We start from the raw sequence: 24,358 nt of genomic DNA, 5'->3' as shown, positions 1-24,358 counted from the left end.
CGCGGTGTTCGGATAGGAGAGGTGGTGGTGGTCAGAATCCTTTACGCCCGTGCTCGTCCCTCGACCGAGCAGCTGTACCACAGGAAGCTGTAATTGGAGCGGAAAAAAGATATCGTATGAATACCACCGAGGGGTAGGATTAAATATTTAGATTTACAGTACACTAGAAATAAACGCACCGTATACGAGATAATATAGTGCTAACGATGCTACTGGTTACAAATTCATATTCAGAAAAAAACAATTTGATAAAAAAAGAGGATTTTCTGCCAAATGAAAGCCAAAAATAAAGCCGATCGCCATACATACAATGCTCGAAGCAACTCGCAAGGTAGTTGCAAAAAATAGTACGTTACTGTACGCTATACCATAGGTAGATGCACTGTGCTTATGAAATATTGCAATGATGACATGGATCCCCCGGCTTCTGCTTTACTTTTCGACCCTCCTCCCCCCACCTTGACGGATGGGAACAGGATATGAATGTTTATTATCAGCTAATGAATGCCATCCGACGCTGTATTTTTGGTGCGGGAAGTCAACGAGATAAAATGTGAGAATTTACCGCGCGAATGTTGACGCATCGATCGAGAAACATTGCCTTCACGCCACTGCGAATAGCAAAAGCATATTTGGAATCATTTTTAGTGCGTTCCTTGCAACTGTTTTGTTGAAACCGCATAATTGTTCCAGTCATAAAGTAGAACACACTAATCACATTTACACCGAGCCCCGTGCAAACGAGCTCACGCAGAGAAGCACTCGGTTTTATTATTGTTTCTTTCACTCGACTCGCATAATCCCGTGAGGTCCTCGCCCAAACTTTGACCTCACACACACCCAAACCTAGCGGGCCCTACAACGAATTATCATTAAACAGTAGCATCCCTTTCTGCGCGTCATAACGGCATGCGTTAAAACTGCCATCATAATTCGCTAACCCACGGCTGATGATATTGTTTGCACTCTTTTTCTGTCTCTCTCGCTCTCTTCATGGGACACTCCTTACAAACTACTAGACAAATTAACCTTCTCGTGACCGCACTGCTTCCGATGCTCGTCCTGTTTCCCAGTGTGTTCAAGTTTCCCAACAATGTGGCCCCTAGCGCCACCTCTGGCCCTTTCCGGGTGTGCGATGCGGCCCAAATGGCGAAGTAAATCGATATCCCTACGTCGCCAAGACACGCGACACAACGAAGTTGTTGCCACGGTGAGCAGTTTCGAGTGCGGGCAGGTGAGCCCGCAGGTTAAAGATTTTTCCATCCATCGCGCACCGTTTGCCATTTTTTTGTTTCCGTTTCGCTTGGGCGTGCGGTGCTTTTGACCCAACAATTAGGACACGTTGTTGGGCACGTTTCGAGGGCCACCGAGTGCCATGTGACACGCAAATATGGCTGGGTTTGTGTGCTGCAGAATCAGCAACACTGCCGGGTTCGTACGGTGGTAGGAAGTGAAGTTTAATTATTCACCATGAGGGGGTCGTCAGCCATCAACCGTTGAAAATTTAAAAAGGTATCCTTCCCGGGCTTTACGTTGCGCTACTATGGGGTTGCGGGCAACGATTTATGGCTAGTATACGCAATAGAGGTAGGCGAACTACTGCAAAAGAGTTTTCATAAGAACCGGTAATAGCTCATCTTCCCTATTTCACTTGTAAGCTTCCAAGTACGATGAAACAGAGACACAATTTCTGAGTTATGTTTCTTCTTGAGCAAACGTTAATCGAGGGTTTCTATGAAGTAATCAGCGAGCGATCTTTTTTGTAAAGAGGCAAGCGTATTGGGGGGCGGTAAAAAAACCATTTTTCCATGAAATCCTAACCACCGTTAGCGATGACTCTTCGTGTGTTTTTAAAGAAATAAAATGCAAAGTCCAGCCCTTGGATTCGCTTCGAATTCCGTGCGTTTCGTGCACGGCACGTGTCAGAGAACTTTCCACGGAATATGTAATTATTTATGTTTAACGCTAAAAATAGCAACACCCTCAACTGGCACGTTCGCTCCATTTAAACATTGACCCCTCTCCGGGTCCATTCTCCGTCAAAGAAGATGTTTACCTCCTTCGAAAGTCGATGTTATAGAACGATGCACACTCTCTTCTACTCGAGAAGCCTCTCGCACGAACCAGACAAAGAACAATAAGGAAATAAGGGAGCTGAAACTGGCGGTATACACAAACAAACACGTTGGCCAGGCGTGAAAACAGGGGGTGGTTGGAAATCTTCGTCAACCGCACCCGCTCGGTGTTGCTGATGGGAACAGATGATTTCGTTCGATCCTTACGTCGATCAATTGAAAGTCGGCGTGCGCCACCAAATAGATGCTGGCTTCAATTGGTTCGCGGCATCCAAATAAATGAACGTCGGGTGGCAATCCGTAGCGGACGCTCTTCCCTCGTGTCGGCAACAGCAGCGTTTGTGTTGTAGGGTGCCCTTTCGTGCGACAGTTGGCCACAATTTGTATGACCTTCATCGCGGAACGAGAGACTCGTTGTTAGGGGTTGGAACCACGATCTTGAAGCTGGCAGAGAACGCGAATCGTAGGATGCACGTGATGCTTGGATGAATGGTCAAGTTAATTCGTGACAAATCTCACGGTAAAACATCAAGCTTCTTAGGATAAAAGTACGTTATTTAGGAAACCCAACTAAAGGGAATTTATATGTCTAACAAAAGGTCCAAATAGTTTTAGGAATTTGAAGCACATTTCAGGCTAACAGAACGCAGTATGCATTTTCTACAAATAAACAATTATCGATTTCAAAGCTGATCTAAGCTTCGTAAGCAGGCAAAATTCCATGGTGTTCGATGAGTAAAAAAAAGAAGCACCATCCTTAAGCTGAAATGCGATCCTTGCGTGGTGCGAAAATGTGTTTTCCCTCGCACGCGTGGCGCTTGTACATAAGAGCCAGAAAGAATGAAAAGAGAAAAAAAGCTACACACATGTCCGATCGATTAAAAACACACTGGAAACGTCTTGCATGCAATAATTCCTTCACCAGCCAGGACACCGCTGAACGGCAAAGTTAACAGGAACGGGAATGAAGAGCAAAACACTCCAGTTCTATCTCTTTTTGGCTTTGTGCACACGCACGGGCCAGGCCAACTGGCGCCAACCAGGCAGCTGAGCTGGAACATTTGGCGTGCTGTCGGCGTTGGCTGAAGGAAAAAAATATTTTTTACAACACTCTTCATGTTGGCGTGACTGAGGCGTTGCTGTAGCACTGCCACCGTCAACATAAATTCGATGCGCTCCATCAAACAACCGAAAACAGCCCCTGTGCGATACACAAAAGCGCAATGGATCAGAGAGCTCGGGTAGCGCTTAGTGCGGGGATTTTGGAGCGCACTAGGAGTGGTCCTTTTCCATATCCATGAATCTCGTCCAGCCGGGGGGCAAGCAATAAAAAGCAATTATTTTAATTTCAAGCGCACTATGAAAATTTCCTGCATTGACTCACGATAAGAAACCCAACGCCTGGTCGTTTGGTGCGTAACGTCAAGCTCGCGCGTGAATCAGTCGGAGATTCCTCAACGGAGCGTGAATAAAAGCGAGCAGCAAAAAAAAACAAATAAACGGAACGAACCGAGGAAATTCGACCATGCAACAGAGCTTCGGACCTTGCGGGACGGTGGTGACGGATTTCGGGGCCCATGAGACGCCGGTAAACGCGTTCAAGGTCGAAGGTTTTCTTTGCTGCAGGCTCAACATCTGCAAAGCAGATTGGCGGCATCGGTCGCGCGAAACCGAAACGATAAACATCGTTCCACCGTGGCCGGGTTATGAACCCTGATGCGAGAGGAAAATGGAAATTAATATTCGTCTGCCCTCTCGGTGGGTTCGAGCAATGGAGGTGAACAACATTGCCCGGGTGTGGGTTTTCTCATTTTCTTCCCATGAGCGTGGAATAAATGCATGAGCTTATCGAAGCAAAAATCGAACAACCTCGAAAACCGGGTAGACCCTGAGGTGCCTTTGGTACGTCTGTCGATCGAACGAACCTCTAATGTGGCCCCACTAATGTGGGTCCCTCCGAATGCATCCGATTACAACGAAACGAAACGAAAGGACGAAGGAAATGGCTGTTTACACTGCATAAAGAAGGCGCTTTCGTCCGTTCCATTTCTTCTCGCGGGACACGCCGCGCTTTGTTTACGGATCGCGGCGAGTGAGCGATTTTATTTTTGGTACACCCCCGAAATGCACTTTTCCGAGCGTTCGAAGGAAAACAACGAACCGAGCGCTTCCCTGTACACAGCTGGGTGCACACGAGAGGCAACGAGGCAACGTCTTCTGAAACCCCGTTCTGACATCATCTTCGGTTCGGTGCATTTCGATGGGGCGGCAAACTAAACAATGCACCTGTGTTCGGGGGCAAAAAGGGTTACTCGCATCACTGCCAGGTGGTGACGGGCTGTCTGGTGGAAAACGGAAAATGGTTCGCCCGCCGCGTTCGTGGTTAAACCGGCCCCATCGACGGATCCCCAGTCGGTGCTGAACAATTAGCGTTATTGTGGCTGCAAACGTCTATATTTCAGTAAGCTTGACTAACACAAACGTCCCAGGAGAGAGTTGTGAAGGGAGAGGAGAGGGTATGCAATAAGGGTGTCCGTGTCCTTTATCAGGTACGGTGAAATGGTTATAACGAAAATCGATTGTGTTACATAAATCAAACACGTCAGGCAGACCGGAAGGAGGGCAGGCAAATTGGGTGTCTGAGTCTGAGGCTCGAGGAAAAACAGAGGAAATGGTACCGCCTCACGTACACAAACGGAGACACACATCCGTGGAAGATAATTTTAGAGGTTAATCAGGGATGCTCTCCTTGCCAGGTGAGAGAAATTGTGTCATTATTTACCTGCCATCTTCCGTCCGTTGGCACTAGTAGCCGGTGGTGAAACTGCTTTTATTTTCGGTTTGCCACCGGTATTCGATATTATTCGCCAGGTTGTTGGTGTACCGTACTCTTTTTAGGGCGAAGGATAAATGCCGCATTTCTGGTGTACAAAGGCCGCAATCCATGCAAAGGGGGGTTTTCTTTCTAAACAAATCCGTTCCGTACAACCGATGTTGGGAAAAATACACTCCCAGGGGCTGTGTAGTGTACACCCCAAAGGAAAAGCTGCACCTTATAGAAGGGTTTTCACACCGTGAACCTTTTCTTTTTTACACCATTTTCCGCTCTTTTCCCTCACTCTCTCTCTCTCTCTCTCTCACACACACACACAAACGCATACACTCCCACTTACACACATTTATGCGGCAAATGGGAAAATGCCGCAATTCTCGTTTGTTGTTAGGACAACACCTCAAGCACCACGGACACGCGACCGAGTCCAACGGGCAAGGATATTTTGTTCCTCCTGGCAGCGGCGGACGCCCACCGTAATTCGCGCTCTCACACAACCGCCAACCGCGGTTCCACACGAAAACATTTCCCCCACTCACGAGCGCGCGACCGCCGCTTGTCAGAAAACGAATGTCCCGAACGCAGCCGGAGGTGTACGTTCTTTTTTTAATTTTCGCACTTCTCACTATTCATCATCGTACCGCATTTTCTCGGTCCTGGCCTGGGGTGGCGGCGGATGTCGCCAACCGGACGCTACGGGCTTTTTGCAAGCGAAACGCAGCGTCACCGCAAAAATGGCCGCAACAAGCAGCAACAACAGCAGCACCACCACACCTCGGTAACTTCGGTTACGAAATCCGTCCGATGTTCACGGCCTGCATACGGATGTGTCCCGTTGCCGAGAAGCAGGTCGTTTTTCCCCCCACAGATTGCGTTGGATTTTCATCACACCAGCACGTTTCCCACCCGCAGCGATTCCGAACCGAACCTACCGCCGTCGACACTGGAAGGGACAGGGACTAACGCACCAACGCTCTAGTTTTGTTACGGCGCGTGAAACACTAACCCCGCAGAGCAAATGCCGTCCGCGTGACGCACGGACCAAATCGAACCGAATCGCAGCAACTGACTGCGCGGCTGCTGGCGGGATAGCAGCAGGCACCAACGAAAAATCGGCCGTGGCAAACACTATTTTCACTTAGTTCGGACTTTACGCTCTCTCTCTCTCTCTCTCACGCTTCTGCGCGCGTGTGGCTTTCTCGCTTGCTCCCCCGTGCATGGTGGATTTGCGCGAGCGGACGCCTAGTGGCTCGTAGATATCGATGACGCGTGCGATAAAATATCGGTTACCAGCCGAGTGAGAAAAAGAGCCACACTGCAATGCGTTATGTTTTGCACACATACACGCGCTCCGTAACCGGGAGAGAAAATTTGCGCAAAAAAACATATCCTTCGTAATCTCAGGCAACCCGTCAGATGGTATTAAATAATTTGCTTCTACGGTGGGTTCACCAACGAGCGAAGAACTAATTATCGGTACCGTTTGGTGTTCGCTGGGCATTAACGATTCGTAGATCTGGATAACATCGTTGTCATCGGAAAAGGATCCTTCTTTTCAACAGTGAGCACAGCGAGGAAGAAACTACGAATTTCGAATGATGTCAGCTGTCAAAACAATGAACACTGGCGTAACAACGTACATGCACAAAGAAATCCCACTGCCTCTGCGTGAGTGTATGTGAGCGATGGAGTGATTGCCGGTGCTTTGCGCATGCTCCCAATAATTGGGGGCAGAAATATTCAGCGGCATTTTTATAATCAGGTTGGCTTGTTTTGACGTTTGCCGAATGGCATTGGTTTTGTACTTCACTCGTCACGATAGCCGTTAATTTTCAACATAATAGGCTTTTAAGGGCTGCATCGTTTTGAGCACTTTCCCAAAGGTTGAACAACTGTTGGTTAACAACTTGAGCATAGACGCTAGAAAAACTTTTAAATTAGCATATACCCTATTTGCCGGCCACCGTTATTAACATCGCCCACAGCCGACCGGCGGAGATGAAATAAAATTTAATTTAGGATAAAAGGTGATAAAAGGCAGTTATGTGTTACATCTAGAAGTGAGTTTGAATTTGAAAACATGTGAGCTTTTAACACCTTTCGTACAAACAAGATTTCATTTATTCTATATTTTCTCACTAGATAATTATAATAAAGAAGGACACAGGTATATCGCTAGAGGGATAGTGGCTGAATTAGCATCTTTTCGCTTCGTGTCACGAAGAATAGCCGTCACGACAATGTGCGCATGAATTGTGTTTTTAGGGTGGCTCAATACCACGATGGAATTGTTATATTTTAAATGCCATAGAATCTCATGACTTAATGTTTGCTCGTCATAGGCTCCGCTTCGTGTTTCGATTTCTCTTTAGCCATTTTGCCATTAGGAGCAGGTTGCTTTTTACCGAAGAACATATCAGCAAACAGACCGCAGAATACGAGCACAGCTCCAATCCATTGTCGATTAGAGAGCGCATTTCCAAAAAATAGCACCGAAAACAGCACGGTAAAGAATTTCCTTGTCGTCGTCACGACCGAGCAGGCTAGCGCACCGAAAGAGGATACCATCATGAATATGAACAGCTGACCCAACGCACCGGTCAGCGCCAGTAGAGTAAGATGTGTGAAAAGCTGAGGATGCCTGCTAGCAAACATAATGAATGCCTTGCCTTCGCCAGTCACAACCAGCCCGACGGACACTATCATCGCACTCCAGCCGTTCATCGCCAACATCATGTGCTGGGCGGAGGGGGCGCTGTGCGCACGCATTCGTTCTTGAATGGCCCCGGTAAGGCCATCCATTGCGAGGCTCATCACCAGCAGCAACTGACCGAGCGTTTCGTGTTCCAGTACGGGTCCAGTTGATCCTTTTCCGTCCTTAAACATGAACAGCACCACGCCGACCACGATCAGTAACACGAACAGGTACTTTTGCACAGGATAGCTTTTTCGGCCAACGATCACACCCAGTAGCATCACCGGAATCGGCTTGGCGGCTTTTGCTACGACCTGCATCGGGTAAGCAACCCATCGTAGGGCCATGTTGGAGCTAATCATAGCTAGCAGGTACGTGAGAGCGCTGGAGGCGTAGTAAACCTTTGGCGTACCATCCACCGGTTGCGGTGTGATTACAAGAAGAGCTGAAGAGCAAAATTAAATGTTACACGTTACCACAAGAAGAACTTGAGAGCCAAAAGAAATCTTATCAAATGCAAACCTTTTGCAAACATCCAATTGCAGACACATTGCACGCCGACGAGAGCCAACATATAGGTAAAACGCTCGCCTCGAGAGCCATCCTCCTGAACCTCATCACCGTACCGGCCGCGAGTGATCTTTTCTTGGAGAATCGCAAAGTAAAAGTAACACACAAAGATGCCCACGGCCGAGATCACCAGTGTTTGTTTGGTTCCCGACATCGTTCAGAGCTCGGTTAACACTAGCGATGAGTTTAAGCTACGCGAGAAATGTCTCTAGAGCGGGTTAAATTGCGCACACGATGTGGTTCAAATTGCAATTCATGGCACGTAGTGTGGTGGAATGAAATTACTTAGCACGACATGAATTTGTTGCCACACGGAAAAGAACACGTAAACCTTTTACTGCTTCTTCTTTTACTTCACTTGGTGAAGTAGATCTTCTTTTTAAAAAATATAATCGATATTATTCACCAACGTAATGCAACGTACACGTACGTACTATGTAACGATGCTCATTTCAGTTCATTCTGAATACAAAATATAGAAACACCGTTTTAATTATAAATAAATATAAAAGAATGCAGCAATAACAATGCCGACCAAAACAAACACTCACACTTATTCGAAAATTGGTTTAGCAAACGTCAAACGCGACACGTCAGATGTTTTCATTTTCCTGACAGTAGTCCAGCTGCTACGTATAACAGTTTGGCAGATGATAAATCCATTTTAACCCAGACTTCAACCATGCAATTGATTGTAACATAAATATATGTATATATACCGTTTATGTATGAAACATCGATCGATTGGTGGAGATCGACTTTCGTACTCTTAGGCTTTCGGTATACATGGAATGACAGCGCTACTACAAGGGTAAGTAAGTTATGAACTATATTCATCATACGGTAAATGCCGGGCAATTTATCATTATTATTATTTATTTAGGGATGCCCAGGCCCCATTGAGATTTGTATAATTGTTTTGGACTGAAAGGCATTTCCTCCCAACAGAAGCTGTGAGCCTTATCCCGGGCTGACTCGGTTAAATGCCGATCTATTTACTAAAAAGCGATACGACAATGAGAAATGATCGTTGCTGTGGTTAAAGAACTAACCAGACGAAATATTATACCAGCAGACCAGCTGAAAATTCATTCATGTATGTGTCTTTTTTCATTTCTCTACAGTTAAGAATTCCTGATTTAGAGTCCTGAATACCATACGTAAGAAAAAGTAATAACGGAAGTAATTGAAGAAACAAATGTTTATCTTATGTACCTTTGTGGAACAGATCAAATCATTGTCTTTGAATGCTTCTAGAGATTAGAAAAAAAGGACCTCATATATTCATCAATTTTATTAGTAAAGCTGATACTATGTGTAAGAAATAGAGGTTATATAATTTTAATAAGCCAAATAAATTATTACTTCAATAAAAGTGTGATGAGGTCTGCTTTAAGAAAACAGTAGTCATTTTGATGCCTTCAAATTCAAATCAACTGTTTTTCCAAGCAATTTAGTTTGGATTTACATGATATTAACAATTTCGCATATAATGTCATTCATATGATGTGAATTTATCTTTAACTTATTTATTTTACTCTGTGTTGTTATTATTATTACTTATTATTCAACTCTGTTAACAACACCAATGTGCACTTCTATCATTCATAGTCTCATTTTTGGTGCGATAAATTATCAGTCCAAACTAAAAGGTTTGAAAAAGGTATGTTTCACTCATTGCATCAGCGGAGAGGTTTAGCTCCGCAAAAGTAGTTAGGACTTTATCCTAATCATAATGTTGTTTTGGCTTAGTAGTTTACTCTATTACAAAAGAACTTTTCAATTCATCAAGCAAAACTTTGTTGATCGTCTGTTTACGGGCATCATATTAAGTTATGGCAGACCGTGGGCCACCAATTCGGCATAATAGAGCTGCTTCTCCAAATCAACAGTTGACAGACATTATTTTAAAAAAATTATTATAGCAAAGTACCAACTACTTCAAACAGAACTAATTCAATAGGAACACCGAACAAACAAACTATATCCTATTCATGCGCCTCCTATTTGAATTGACCGAGCATTACACGCACAATTTTAACCGCTCCCTCGGGCCACGCCGCGAGAAGATGTCCAACGTCAAAACAGGCTTTGATAAGATCCGTCCCCGCAAGAACAATTCCACCGGAGCGGCACTATCACGCCACTGATATCACTCTTCTTGCGGATGCACCTATTGTGTAATGGGTACAGGCACGGCACACACAGCCTTCAGCAGCCGGTGGTATAGCAGCAGCCCTAGATCCGGCGAACCGTTTCCGTTCCGGCGTAAAATTAAGTTATTATTGTTTTCCGATGCGCACGGTTTAACGATCTACGACGGGGATGCGTTTTGCAGCGAAGCGGGGTTCCGAAAAACCGCACCAAACAAAACGCTCGGCCAACACCCCTGCCTGAAGGGACGAGGGCAAAACCCGCGCGAGGGTCGCAACATAATGAAGAGCATAAGCGATACACGAGCATCGGGATCGCGCGCGCGCCCATGATGTCCCTCGTCCCTGCGCGCCGGTCGCGGTGGTATAGCGATAATTATCAGGCGATTAGTTGTTTATTCAGTTGTAAAAATGGTTCCCTTCCCTCAATACGAACAGATTTCGATCGGTACGATAGCGCGCGCCGCAACCGTATATTGATTTTGATAGCTATCTATCAAAGCGCTGCTCGAGTGAGCTTTTCCATTGAAAGGTTCGGTATGATGAAAAAAAAAATGCATATGCTTAGACGCTACCGAGTGGTGTGATGCAGCATAAATGAAAATGAAGTGTTTGCTTTCGCCTCTTCGTGAAAATCAGATGCACACACACACACTCCACTGACCCTCTTGTTTTTCTTGGGTGCGTAGGCCTACTCTCAGGTGCTTTTCCAACCGATCGCCGCTCGGAAAGAGACCTTTTTTGGAAAAGTTTGAAAACCCTCGCCGTGTTGCATGCAGCTCGTCACCGGTTGAGGGTGGGCGATAGTATGATATATTATCATCATTTGGTATGCAGCGGGGCCCCCTTTGGAGAAGGTTTTGCTGGATGTAATAAATGGTTGTGCATATGCTGTGTGCAATCGATTTTCCCACGCGTAGGATTCGTTCGTTCGATCGCCTGGCCGTCAGTTGGCCTGCGGAATCGGTGATTCAAAAGGATTTCATTGCTTTACTGCAATCGATCTATTTTATTTTGTTTCTTTATTACTAAGTATTGTATTAGTAAGTATATTTTTTAAAGTATTGAGTAACAATACAGTATCAAAGGGATTCAATGTATTTTGCATTGGTGTATCAACTGACGAAATGTTTTCAATTGAATGGATCATAAACTTACAAATATCTCACATCCCAATGAGCAGTGCTGTAGAAACGCAGTAACGAAAAGTTTGTTAATCTTTTGGCCAATTCGGAAAACTAACAAAGTAAAATAGGAGCATAGTTTAACAATTTATATTTTTATCAAAAACATGTGGAATATTTAAAAACTATACATTATGTTTAACTTGTCAATATACTTTCTAGTTAATATCGAAAAAAAGCAATATCAAAACGATATAAGCAAAAGGCGAAAAGATAAAAATTCTGAAAAATCTACCACAGATATTACTATCATAAACTTTAAATGCATGCATGCACAACACACATTAAAACTGTTTAAAAAGTACATTCGTAAAAAGTGAAAACTGCTGAAATAGAACAAAAAACTAAAACAACAAAACTTATCTAACACCTAATTAGTAGTGGCTCTAACCGAATAGCCGTTCTTTTCTAAGCTATCATTACGATTTTGGTTTCTTCGATACCTTCGTTATGATCCCGTTTTACTTTTATCTCTCCACACCAAAAATAATGTGTTAAATGAAATATTCACTCACGATATCCAGCAGAGCACACACCTTCTATACCGGGCGTGTGGAAATTGTTTCCAGTCGTAAAACGCTTCATTACGGAGGGACTCGGAACTTTGACATCGATTACCGATATTCGCCACTTAACCTCACGTACGATTGCGCTTACGCACGTGTTCTTGGAGAGGGTGAACACTCAACCAAAAAAAAAATACAACGCACCCACAACAATAGAACACATGTTCCATGGTTCGCTAGGAAGGGTTAGAGCGTACGTAAAACATGTAATACAGATCCTACCAGAGCCGCTAGAAGAACATGTGAATGTTTAATAACTATCTTTTTTAACCAATACCTTCCGGTCGAGCGCAAGGATACGTTTTTCATTGCACGCCCCCTCGTAGGTCATTGTGGTTGAACCGGACCGTATGCATTATGATAGTAATTAAGACGACAAGGTCCTAGGGCACGATGAAACAATGGTAAATTACAAGTTTTTTTTTCAACATGCCTGTTTCGGTCCGCTCAAGCAGTGGTAAGGACTGGGTGATACTGGGTGCTGCATTGGAGCCGAAACATAAAACATTAACTGATGTGCGACAAGAACGAACACATTCCAAGCCCATCTCCGAGGCAGGTGGACGTCATTTCCCTCTTTTTTGCAGACGACCTTCTACACCTTGCCAGCGTGTTCACGCAAACGACCGGAAACGGTTCCACATGCATGAACGCACCGTGATAGTCGTCATGAGCCACCCTCTTTGAGTGTCATCCTTGTTCGAAGTATCGAATCACTCTGTCCACTTTTCTTTCCTAACGCCAGGTGACGATAGCCAGCAGTCAGGAAAATGCATCAATACGCCCCCCATCATCCTCGAGAGCGTTGGTGGCCGAGAAAAGTGCGAAAATTCCATCGAGATCGCTCCGCCCAGTACCGGGAACTGCGGCAAACGGAGCAATTTTCACCGCAAGCGCACTGAATTAGGACATTAGCCCTCGGTCCCCTCGGAAGTGAAATGCGAGCACCCGTCTCCAGTCGGCCCAGCTGTGTTTGCCCCCGTTGGCTGATGGCAGGGGTGATGGGCTACAAATCGGTGCCCTGTAGGGGGTGTAGGCCGGTAAAAAGGGCAACCTCTCTTCAGGGATGATTGTTCACCGTTTTCTCCGAGTGTGAACGAGGGTAGAGTTCGTGGGTGCGAAATTTATGCGGCAAACGGGAATGTGCCTGTGGAACGATCCGTTTGAAAGGTCACGGTAGCGGTAAGAGACAGGGGAAGGAGGTTGTTTGGGTGCAAAACCCACAAATATTCTTCCGCAAACAGCCACTCATCGAAGGGAAACGGAACGGAAGTATTTAAAGCATGTTTTGATCTAATGACGGTCAGGATTGATTCTAAACAAATTTAAAAACGATTGATAGACATTATTTTTGGATGAAGATTAATATTAAATTTCTATAATGCAGCAATAGTATAGTGCGCCATAAACAATGCAACAAATGAAATGATATGAAACAAATATTTTTTCTAAGCAAAAAAAAATGTGAATATTATAGAAAGAATATGCCAAAAATAATAAGTGATCCTGAAAAACTGAAAAAATTCATATGAATGAAAATAAAACTGAACTGAAACTGAAAACAAGTTGAATATAATCGATGAAATATTTTTATGAGAACAAAGAAACTAGTAAAACTAAGTCGTCCATTCAATAACAATAAATAATATATAGTATTGTAGATATTTGACTTAACAATAATTCTTTAAGTGACATTTTTTTAATTTTTTAAAGTAGTAATTTTTTAAAGGGATATGAAATACTAAATAGAAGAAAATAATATATAAAATTACTCAAATTCAATAAATTTAAAAAACAAACAAATGCAACAGTAGGACCTCGAGTAAACACAAACAAAATTCAATATCATCATTAGAAACTTTAGTTTAAAAGATTATACATGTTTCATATGCTAAGATGAAAACAATAATCATTAATCAAAACATATAAAAGGAATATTAAAAACATTCACAGAATACCGCAGTATCCAGCCCATACGCAATGCTCGCTCCATGGCAGGATCTCCAGTGCGCATGGAGCGTATTCAGGATAAGCAACAAGGTCTTCGACCAATCGGCGCTAACGGGCGTGGTTTGGTCGGGCTTGCAGAGCGAGAACCCTCGTTTTCCCTCACATCCTGAGGCACATACACACACACACTCGATACGAACGCAGCACCGGGACTACTGCAGACGCAAATGCAAATACCCCTATTTGTTTTCCCAGCCCCGTTTCGTCACTTCGCCCCTCGCCAATATCGCCCATCGTTGATTCGCTTCGCTATCAATGCGTACGTTCAACGTGCGACCGCTCGAACCGTTAGTCCTTTGCCGACTCTCCTGGGGTTACCATCGGGAAAACAGCACTGGGACCTCTACGCGGCAAACGCTTTTCCGTCGAAACGGTACCTCGGACAGGTTTTCTTCAAGTTCACCACCGGCTTCCGGAAGTGTGCTCCGGGGTAGGAGGTGTTCACCCACTAACAACCGACGCCAGGACAAGTGGCCGACACGTGACCGTTCAGGGGCGGTGCTGAGGGAGTTAAGTGAAACCTTTAACCATCGGAAGTGATTTTTATGCAAACAGCCGCCCGCCGTGACGCCCATTGTCACGCCAATTGAGCTCATTAGCACACCCACCACCATGTTTACACGGGGCCACGTGTCCCTGGTGGGAAAAACGATTGTGACCGGATTGGGTGCGGAAAAGTGAGCCACTGTGAACTTCCGGAGCAAGTAGTGGTGGCTAATCGGATAGCCTCAATGAGCGTGTGAACGAGTGCAAAAATTATCCCCTGGGGAGGCAAGAGGTGGTGATAAATGAATCAAACTTAATGTGAAAGGAAAAGAAAATGTAAATCTAACTGAAACCATGTAAGACCATACCCATGATCAGAGATTGCAACGAATCTAGTCACGCATCTAGTCATTAAGTAAGCAGCGATCGAAGACCGCTACTCGATCCGATTCCAACATGTTCTCGATGGACTCGTTCGATTTCGAGGCGGTGATGAGCCGGCATCTTTTCGAAGGGCCGTCGGTGCATCAGCACCAAAGCCAGCAACCGTTACACCATGTGCAGCAGCATTCCTGCCAGCAGCAGCACCAGCAACAGCAACATCACCAGACGCATCTGGATGCCGATCATCACCTGAATCATCATCACCATCATCATCATCACCACCACCATCGTCATTTGCAGGACTTTCACCAGGACCAGCACCATCACGATCATCAGCAGCAGCATCTGCATCAGGCGAATAATGTCGATTCGACCACGTCCAACAGTTCGGACTTTTTCCTTGCCGACGACGAAAACACCACCGACAGTGATTCGTACTGTGGCTTCAACAGTGACCAGGAAAATAATGATTCCATTAAAGAGTAAGATATTGTGGTTGAAATTTTACCCCAAAGAATGTAGTGATTAAGAAAAAGTGTTGTAGATATACAAAAAAATCTGCCATTCAAGTTGAGAGGAATTTCCCATGGCCATTTACCAATAGTAGGAATCACTGTTTCCAAATATATTCGTTGAAGAATACAAGAGCGACTAAAAAGGTGTACTTGAAATATTTCGTAGATTACTCATTAGTATTTTCAATCGTTTTAAATTAAATTCCCTGGAATAGTGTTATATTATTTTTGAGCTCATCAATCATTAAAATGGGTCTCTTGTATGTATTAACTAATTGTATCTTTCAACCATCAGTCATTGTTAAAAATAAATGAAGTTTAACTGATCTCCTAACATCTTTCTCCTCGGCAGAATCTACAGCAATCGCACATCCAAATATCGGCGGCCAAAGTGTGCCTCGCAGCAGGCCCAACAACGCCAGGCGGCCAATTTGCGCGAGCGACGAAGGATGCAAAGCATCAACGAGGCTTTCGAGGGCTTGCGGACGCACATACCAACCCTGCCGTACGAGAAGCGGCTCAGCAAGGTCGACACGCTAAAGCTGGCCATCAGCTACATCTCGTTCCTGGGCGAGATGCTGCGCAAGGACAAGAACGGCAACGAAGCGGGCACAAACGGTGTCAAACGAGTCCCGGTGAAGGAGCCGCCCAAAAAGTTCATAGTCCGCGGTAAGCTTCACGACCCAAGTTGATGTCCTTTACCACAAACGTCCGGTTGGTTTTGAAGGTGTGCTGTCGCTAAAGGTGCGCTGGCCAACTGGTCCAACCCGGATTGGCCGACGATTGGTGGCTTCCTCGGGCGGCGGCTGTGTTTTGGTAGATCTCAAATGTTCCGTGGCGAATTGACTTTTTTCCGGCGAGATCACGCCGCAACCCCATTTTTGGGCCGAAGGTTTCGATTGCGTTCGTATTGCACAGGCTAAATGGTGCTCCGTCGGACCAACGTGAAGCCTACACCGTTACCGGGGATGGCTAATGTGCCGGAAACCGTGACTGATGCAGTTATTGTGTCACGGTGTTGCCCCGCGATGAGTCGTCCATATGCGCCCGGTGCTGCGACGGGGCATGAATAAATCGAATGCACTTTTGGCCGTTTTTCGGTTGCCGGTTGGTAAATTGAATTTGTTCACCATCAGTTCTGTGGCGTCTCGGGGTTTGCCAATGTGCGATGCGAAAGGGCGCCACCGAAATGCCAGCTGTGATGAAGATGGAATGGTACCGGATGCGTCGACCGGTGAATGTATTAGATCTGTGAGATCTACGGTATGGAAAGGGTTTTTTTTGGGAAGTGTATGCGGTTATTTGGATCGCATGAAAACGGTGAGCAATTATGTGCCATAAGAGTTGAAAGCGTGTTGATTGAAACATGCTAGGGAAACAGTTTGGCGAAGCGAATTAGATTAGAAAAGAAAACTCCTGGAGATATTGCAGCAGAGGATAGCAGAGGAAATAATACACAAATCGCTTTAAGGAGTTCTAAATCATGGCGAACATTCTTGCATTTACGACTCACTGATAAACAGTGTAGAATCGTAAGTGCATGAAGTTTGTTTAGAAATATTCTATGGCCTCTTGCTTCGTTGAACTCAGCCTAAGTAATTAAATATTGCAAATTAAAAAAAACCTTCATATATGTGAAGGTTTTCGTAACTTAAATTCTCGAGTGCTCGTTTTGGGATAAAAAGCAAACTTATTTTCAATCATACAAATGTACAAAAAAATTCATTATTAAATCAAAGTCGATAACATAGGTAAAACCAGCATATATCAGCAAATTGTACCATAAATTGTATGATGATACAATGCTTTATATCGCTTGAACATATTCTATATAAGTTAGGAAGTTCAAGAAATTCATGCGTTTACTTGAACGCCGGAAAATTCCCTTTTCGATCGATTAATTCCATTCAACCAAAACATGGCGCTCGCTTTCGTACCCACCAAAGCAGCCGTCATGCTTGCCCGAATTCTCCCCATTTGCCCAATGCCTAATGCCCGACAAATCCGCTCCACTCGATGGAACCGGGCCACCTGAACGATAAGCACAAAATTCTCACGCCCACCCGCGCATCCTTGGCACGGGTGTGCTTCGTTTGCGTCCTTTGCCGGAGGACACCAGGGTCAGGATACTGGCGCCTGAGGACTCGTTTGCAGACTATAGTGAGTGGGGAATTTCCACCAGGAAAAACACGACAGTCATCCGTGTCGGAGCCGGGGTCCGTACCGTTGCGTGTCGAGATGCGATTTTGCGCAAACGCCAATCATCCTCCATCTTGTTTCTCTTTTTTTTGTTGTTGCTTTACTTTTACTTGCTTTACTCCTTGTTTTGGTTCAGTCCCAAATGCGATGTCAGCCAGCCAGCGGGAAGAACGTTTGAGTGCTTGTAAAGATTCCTGGGAAATGCGTGCACATGCTTCCCTTCTCAGAGGCGCTCGTTTCCACGATTTGTTATCTCTTACCGGGGGTGGTTCTAAAAGGAAACAACGGTACGAGCGTCCTCGAGGGCGGGAGCAACTGTAAACAAAGCTCGGCTCAGGGGCACGTTTTTCACTAGTGTTTGTGCCAAACAAAGGTACAGAAATTTGTCCTTAAAAATACGTGAGTGTATATTCTATTTGCTCCAGCAAACTACCCTTCTACGGGGGATGCCACCAGAACCGGAACAAATTGCTTCCTTCTTCGTCACATCCTGCTAGCACCCATTTTCACATCGTCACTTTCTCTATCTCTCCTACGCGCAGGTGGCAGCGGTCAAGCACATTCGCTCTCCTGGCACCGAAAGGGCGACCGGAACGCTAATGGACGCTATTTTGCGCGCATTTGGCGCCCGGAAGATCCTCGTGGCAACCATCGCAATATCGCCGCTGGCCCGTCCACGTACGCCACTACGAATGGCATCTGCTAGACGACCGTCCCTAGTCCCAACCAACATGTGCAACAACAATCTAGTCTATGCTCTCTTCGGTGTTGATGTTACCGGAAATACCCATGTAAATAAACGCATAATTACTATTATCTTAACTGGTTTCGCTCAACTTGTTACAAGCTTGCTAATTTTCTTTCACCACGAAAAAATGCTTTATTTTAATAGCAACTGAATTGAAACAATTTCACAATTGATGATATTATCATCTTCGATATAAATATCATCTCTTTTACGGACAATTTATTGATCTGTAAGATATTCTAAAATATTGGGCGCTCTTATTTTACAAAACTTTTACCGTTCATAGCTTCAGTACCATATTACTGCAAGCAGCCTCAAAGTATTACCTTCCTCTCTCTCTCTCACACACACGCCTTCAAAATCCCCCGTCACTCATTCGCACTTCCGGGCGACACTTAAGGACCCGTAATCCTTTCCGACACACGGCACCGCCAGCCGACTAGCAAAGGGGGAATCGATCGGGTTTAAAAAACATCCAAATTTTAGCGCTTCATTAAAACTGTGTTCTCATCATCCTCGTGTGTCTTTCAGCCACCGAAAGGGTGCAACGTTTGTTGTTTTAATGCACTTCGCCCATCGTTGGGCCTAAGCGAACTTGTTGTTTTTTTTGTGTAGTCGCCGTAAGCTTTGTTTGCTTTCGCGTGTGCATTTGAAAGTCCCAACCAGTGTATCCGTTTTTGATTGTTAATATTCTTCCCTTAGAGCAAAAGCGAATCCCCTCCCCGTGCCGCAAGAAACGGTGTCCACCTGAGCAAACAAAACTTGCCTGAGTGATATTGTGTTTCGATCACCGTTAACGGTGATTTGTTAGCGATACGTTATGCTTTTCCTGCTGGTAAACCCAGCAGGCTCGCAGAAACTTTTTAGACCATAACGCCGTGAAATAGTCGGATCAGTTAAGTCCAGCATAAATTTACGCATGAGTGCGATATGTAAAGATGTATAATTTTAAACTGTCAAAAAGGATACTAACGCAACTTCGTACGCTTCGGTAACGTTTCCACTTCCAGCGATCTTGCGTGTTAATGCCATTGCTGAGAGTATTTGATGAAAAGAAGTAGACTTTTCAATTACACTGAGCACAGGATTAAGGCTGACACTTGATGGGGTTTAAAAATCAAAGCAGCTAGCGCGATCGTTCGGAATCCGCTTTTAGGTGGATTGTGACACATCCTAACGGTCGGGTGCCAGGAAAACAGGGAACAAAAAATTAGCAAAACACACACCGCGCAGAAAAGCGAAAGAAAAAAAAGAAAACATCTGAAAAAAAACCCACTCACAAGGGTGCTAGGGCTGAGTTTAGAAAGAAATAATAACGCAACGCCACAATTGATCAGCAAACGGGCTGAACGAGAGCACGAGATGTGCATTTGAAGATAGTTTAGGGGTCGGCTAAATGCAGCCACGGATATGCGTATAGGGAGATTTGATGATCCCGACTGGATCAACTGGAACGCCCCTTTCGGACCCACAACCCGGTCGGTTGGAACTTAATTGTATTTCAATCGGAGGGTGCTAAAATCCTGCGGGGCGATTAAAAGTGATTCTTTCGGGTGGAAAAGGGTCCTTCAGGGAACTGCGGTACGAGTCGCCGGTCAGGCGGAAATTTTAATTCCCCGCTCGACATCGACCGGTCGGGAGCGGGATTGCATAGTGTAAAATTTAATAAAACCACCAATTGAGATTAATATCACCACTTCAACAGATAAAAAAACGATGATCTGCTTTTTTTTCGTTATTCAAACGTACCTCGAAATGAACCAATTTCACAGAATGCAATTTTCTCACCGAGATAAATTAAATCCTTCGCCTTTCTTGCGACATTTTGTTTAATCTTTCTATCACAGAAGCAACGAAAATTAACAGTCACAAGCTAGCTCTGTTTTCAATTGTTAGTTTCCTGTCCAGAGATTTATTTGCTATTTTCTACAGCGTGCTCCAAAAATGAAAATTGTTATCAGTTCTGACTCACATAGAACATAGAAGAAGGCAATGGGATGACTCTGATTATTTATAGCATATATTGAATAGAAAAATATTGAAATATAATATTTATTTGAAGAAAATATTTATTTGAATAATAAAATAATGAAAATAGAAAAATATTAAAATATATGTCTCAAAAGATGGAGGATAATCTCAACTATTCATATAAAATACCATTTTTGAGCAAAATTGACACTGTAATATTGCGCTTTTACCGCTATTTATGAGAACCTATGGTATATGCCCATGCTTATGAATGCAAGTATTCAACATGACATTTTTTAAAAGATTACAAATTATAGAGTATAATTTACCCAAGATTCTATCGTAAATTATTTCTTCTAACGCTCTTGATGCTTTGTGGTGAGTAGCAGATATTCTCATTACATAACATCACCAGTTGTGAGAGCATCTCTAGCTTCCTATTTACTACCGTTCACTGCTAATCTTAAACTCCCTCTCTCGTAAAACCGTTCATTGACTTCGCAATTCAGCTATGCGCAACCGGCTCCAGAGACTTTAAATTCGTCACACGCTTTCAGTTTCACCGCGAACGTTATCTCCAGCGCACGCACGGGACAGTATTATCGCATCACCACCGATAGGGACTATTCATCACCGTGAACCTCAAGATATGGTGTCGAAAAACGCATCCTCAGACGCTACGGTAGCCGAAACTATCGAAATTTTGCGTTACGATGATCGCTACCGCGAGCAATCGATGGAAGTGCTTCGGAAGTCGTTCTTCCCCAACGAAATGGTGTGCATCGGAGCAGAAGTTGACCTTACGCCACAGGCACAGGAGGACCTTGAACAGTTATGCCTCGAAGTGGCCGAAGGCGGAGTGTCAGTGATTGCGAAACACGTTCCAACCGGCACGATCGTAGGAGTTTCTTTCAATGTGCTGCAGGTAGGATGTTGGAAATGGCCCTTCATTACTTGCCTGACGTGTGATGCGGTTTATCTATTTACGTAGACTCCGAGTGGACCGGACGACAACAACTACTTCGAGCAGTTTCGCGACACCAAATGCACCACGGACAGCTCCCGTGCGCTGATGCAATACATGATCACGATGGACGCGAAGGTGAACCTGTTCGATCAGTTCAACGTACCCTGTCTGCTAGAGATCATGTTCCTGGCCACCTTGCCGGACTATGAGGGACAAGGAATCGGTACCCGTCTGGTCGAACGATCCGTGCGACTTGCCGAGGAGTTGAAAAACGGAACGGCCACACCAACTTCGAATGGTGCAGCGGGAGCTTTCAGTCGTCCGCAGCTCGTGTCGGCGCTGTTTACATCGCGAATCTCGCAGCGTGTGGGTCAGAAGATGGGTTTCAAGGTCATAAACCAAGTGCCGCATTCTGAGTTTGTGTACAAAGATAAAACCTTCTCCGATCGGATTGGTCCCGAACATCCCTTTTCAACACTGGTTGTGAAGCAAATATGAATAAAAAGTTGATGTTATCCAGGTATATGGTGGAACCGGTATGGAAGGCTAATGTGTGTGCAATTTTCATTAGAAAACTCTCACAAAAAACCGTGCTAATTTCTCGCATCTCTATCGACAACCGGTTTAATGCCACGGTTGAATAGCCCAAACACTCAAATTGGGTGTTTATACAATGCAATGGTTCGATCTACATGAAAACTAAATCAAAATAATATAAAAAAAAATTGGAATACAGAAAAAATTTATACAAATTATATAAATGTACTTGCGACACTACTCGACCAACCTACATCTGATTGAGTTGATTGCCTAGCTGCATCGCCATCGCCACTGCCATCGAGTTCAAGATCATATCTAGCAGTACTCATCTACTGCGCGCCAGACACTTGTGTCTAGTATTAAAACGAAGATCGAGCATATACGTTGAATATTATAGTGGTCTAGAGAGTGCTATCAATAAAATCATCTTCAACTTTAATGAAAAATCATCGTTGCTAGCTCAGAAACTATGGTATCGAAGAATGGTTCGCAAGTTATCGAAATTATACGATATGAAGATCGCTACCACGAGCAGGCTATGGAAGTACTACGGAAGTCATTCTTCTTGCACGAAACTGTGTGCATTGGAACAGAAGTAAACCTCACGCCGCAGGCACAAAAAGACCTTGAACAGCTATGTCACGATGTGGCCGACGACGGCGTATCAATGATCGCAAAGCACGTGCCAACCGGCACGGTTGTAGGAGTTTCGTTTAATGTGCTGCAGGTTGTAGTCATTTGCATTAATGGCGTGTCAAAAAGAATTATAACGATCTATTTCTTACTTGTTTTTGTAGACCCCACGCAATCCTGACAATCGCAGTTATTTTGAACGATTTCGAGATAGCAAATGCACCACAGATAGCTCACGAGAGCTGCTGCAATACATGATTGCAATGGACGCCAAGGTGAATCTGTTTGAGAGGTACAATATTTCCTGTCTGCTGGAGATAATGTACCTTTCAACTTTGCCCAATTATGCAGGGTATGGTATTGCAACGCTGCTGGTGGAACAATCCGTTCGATTGGCTGAAAAGTTAAAAAACGCAACTGAGGTAGCAATTTTCAATCATACGAATTCACATTTGACGCAATTGAGAAACCCTAAACGACCCCAAATCGTCTCGGGTCTTTTTTCATCGAAAATATCGCAACGAATCGGAGAAAAAGTTGGATTTACGTTTGTTATGGAAGTACAACATTCAGAATTTGTTTTCAAAGATAAAACCTTCGCTGAAAGGGTTCCCGATCATCCATCTTCTAAAATCGCAGTTAAGTTTATTTAAATTGTTATTTATGTGAAAACGGTACTTTGCGAATATTAGGCAAGAGGATCATATGAATATCCATTTTATACAAAAAGCAGAAAAAAAATCTATATATGGTAATAGTTTTTCATATGTTTTCCAATAAAGTGTTTTAAAGTGCTATATAAAAGTAACTGTATCAGCCATCGAGCCCTTAACCTGCCGGGTATTGCCTCAAAAAACGACGCGGCGCTCAATGTATCACACAAAACGCTAATAGCACATACAGTTACAGAGTTTTTAGCAAAATAAAAAAAAACAATGAGAATAAGTACTTACGTACATTTCAGGTGGAACTGTCCCTTGACGATCTTGGCAAGCTCCAGCCGGAACTCGAATTGATTTCGGCTAAGGCCCGTTGTCCGCCTTTCAATAACCTCAGCATCAACCCCATCACTCGTTCTCACTTTGAGGAACAAGTAAATAATGAATGTACACTACACTGTAATAGGTGAAATAGGACAACATTCCTTAATATAATTCTAACTTATAGTTTAGTCTTTTTGCGATAAAAACTTACCTTTTCCATTGATAAAACTGTAATACTATTTTTATAGGGCCAGCCACAATGTGGTGGATTACCGTTATCCCTTCTTTTTGTTAGTTCTTGCAAAATGGCTTCCTGTGACGATGGAGCACAAGGTTTTCTGCATTGTAACCCGAGACATAGCTTCATTTTTCCGACACTTCACGACACATATTCAACACTTTTGAAACTAGAAACTTTTACACAGCCCAGTAAACGACGCGAAATAAGGTAGTTAAACTAAACACGAGGTAGAAGCACCGGTGGGCTTGACTTAGTATTTACCCGGCAAAACAAATCTGATGTTTGACAGCTCGTTAGTTATGTCATGGAAAGATAGTTGGAGTTCGAATTGAAGAATTGAACTCTTTCGCATGGCAGTACAAACAAACTCTCTGAACATCAACATAAAGCAGTAATAAAAGTGTCATAATTGGAAGGCTCCAAAACAAAACATTACGCTGTATATAACGCAAGCCTAATTTTTAAAGTTATGTTTACTCCTAATAATCATTAAAGTGTGCCACAGAAAGACGAATAAATAATAATAGATAGCTGCCAGTTCGTGTGTATAAATTCAAAGATATTATAGTGTGTTGTCTTGTGGAACTGTAGCTCGATCTCAAAGA

The 24,358-nt window shown here is 44.0% G+C and overlaps 4 protein-coding genes across 4 annotated transcripts; 3 read left to right on the top strand and 1 right to left on the bottom strand.

The window, feature by feature from the left end:
- Positions 1 to 7,002: 7,002 nt before the first annotated feature.
- Positions 7,003 to 8,394, bottom strand: LOC128731650 (solute carrier family 35 member B1 homolog). Its single transcript, XM_053824782.1, has 2 exons — positions 8,126 to 8,394; positions 7,003 to 8,048 (listed from the first exon to the last, which is right to left on the bottom strand). The coding sequence occupies exons 1-2, from the start codon at positions 8,325 to 8,327 to the stop codon at positions 7,231 to 7,233; spliced, it is 1,020 nt and encodes a 339-aa protein (XP_053680757.1). The 5' UTR covers positions 8,328 to 8,394; the 3' UTR covers positions 7,003 to 7,230.
- A 6,634-nt stretch (positions 8,395 to 15,028) lies between these two features.
- Positions 15,029 to 18,404, top strand: LOC128731653 (pancreas transcription factor 1 subunit alpha). Its single transcript, XM_053824784.1, has 3 exons — positions 15,029 to 15,438; positions 15,824 to 16,140; positions 18,213 to 18,404. Exons 1-3 carry the CDS (start codon positions 15,029 to 15,031, stop codon positions 18,374 to 18,376), a joined length of 891 nt encoding a protein of 296 aa, XP_053680759.1. The 3' UTR covers positions 18,377 to 18,404.
- Positions 18,405 to 21,038: 2,634 nt separating this feature from the next.
- LOC128732149 (uncharacterized) lies at positions 21,039 to 21,896 on the top strand. The gene is made up of 2 exons (XM_053825321.1): positions 21,039 to 21,314; positions 21,381 to 21,896. The coding sequence occupies exons 1-2, from the start codon at positions 21,039 to 21,041 to the stop codon at positions 21,852 to 21,854; spliced, it is 750 nt and encodes a 249-aa protein (XP_053681296.1). The 3' UTR covers positions 21,855 to 21,896.
- A 469-nt stretch (positions 21,897 to 22,365) lies between these two features.
- On the top strand, positions 22,366 to 23,317 carry LOC128732138 (uncharacterized). The gene is made up of 2 exons (XM_053825310.1): positions 22,366 to 22,623; positions 22,694 to 23,317. The coding sequence occupies exons 1-2, from the start codon at positions 22,366 to 22,368 to the stop codon at positions 23,180 to 23,182; spliced, it is 747 nt and encodes a 248-aa protein (XP_053681285.1). The 3' UTR covers positions 23,183 to 23,317.
- Positions 23,318 to 24,358: the final 1,041 nt, after the last annotated feature.

The sequence above is a fragment of the Anopheles nili genome, chromosome 2 (genome assembly GCF_943737925.1).
Source record: "Anopheles nili chromosome 2, idAnoNiliSN_F5_01, whole genome shotgun sequence".
Classification (NCBI taxonomy): domain Eukaryota; kingdom Metazoa; phylum Arthropoda; class Insecta; order Diptera; family Culicidae; genus Anopheles; species Anopheles nili.
The sequence above is the reverse complement of the archived record's forward strand: the minus strand, read 5'-3'. Positions and strand labels throughout refer to the sequence as shown.

Excerpts from the sequence above, each read along its gene's own strand:
- LOC128731650 (XM_053824782.1), bottom strand. The coding sequence starts at position 8,327 with ATGTCGGGAACCAAACAAACACTGGTGATCTCGGCCGTGGGCATCTTT. Across the intron at positions 8,049-8,125 it reads CAATTGGATGTTTGCAAAAG|CTCTTCTTGTAATCACACCG; the intron begins GTTTGCATTTGA and ends TTTGCTCTTCAG.
- LOC128731653 (XM_053824784.1), top strand. The coding sequence starts at position 15,029 with ATGTTCTCGATGGACTCGTTCGATTTCGAGGCGGTGATGAGCCGGCAT. Across the intron at positions 15,439-15,823 it reads AATAATGATTCCATTAAAGA|AATCTACAGCAATCGCACAT; the intron begins GTAAGATATTGT and ends TCTCCTCGGCAG. Across the intron at positions 16,141-18,212 it reads CAAAAAGTTCATAGTCCGCG|GTGGCAGCGGTCAAGCACAT; the intron begins GTAAGCTTCACG and ends TCCTACGCGCAG.
- LOC128732149 (XM_053825321.1), top strand. The coding sequence starts at position 21,039 with ATGGTGTCGAAAAACGCATCCTCAGACGCTACGGTAGCCGAAACTATC. Across the intron at positions 21,315-21,380 it reads TTTCTTTCAATGTGCTGCAG|ACTCCGAGTGGACCGGACGA; the intron begins GTAGGATGTTGG and ends CTATTTACGTAG.
- LOC128732138 (XM_053825310.1), top strand. The coding sequence starts at position 22,366 with ATGGTATCGAAGAATGGTTCGCAAGTTATCGAAATTATACGATATGAA. Across the intron at positions 22,624-22,693 it reads TTTCGTTTAATGTGCTGCAG|ACCCCACGCAATCCTGACAA; the intron begins GTTGTAGTCATT and ends TTGTTTTTGTAG.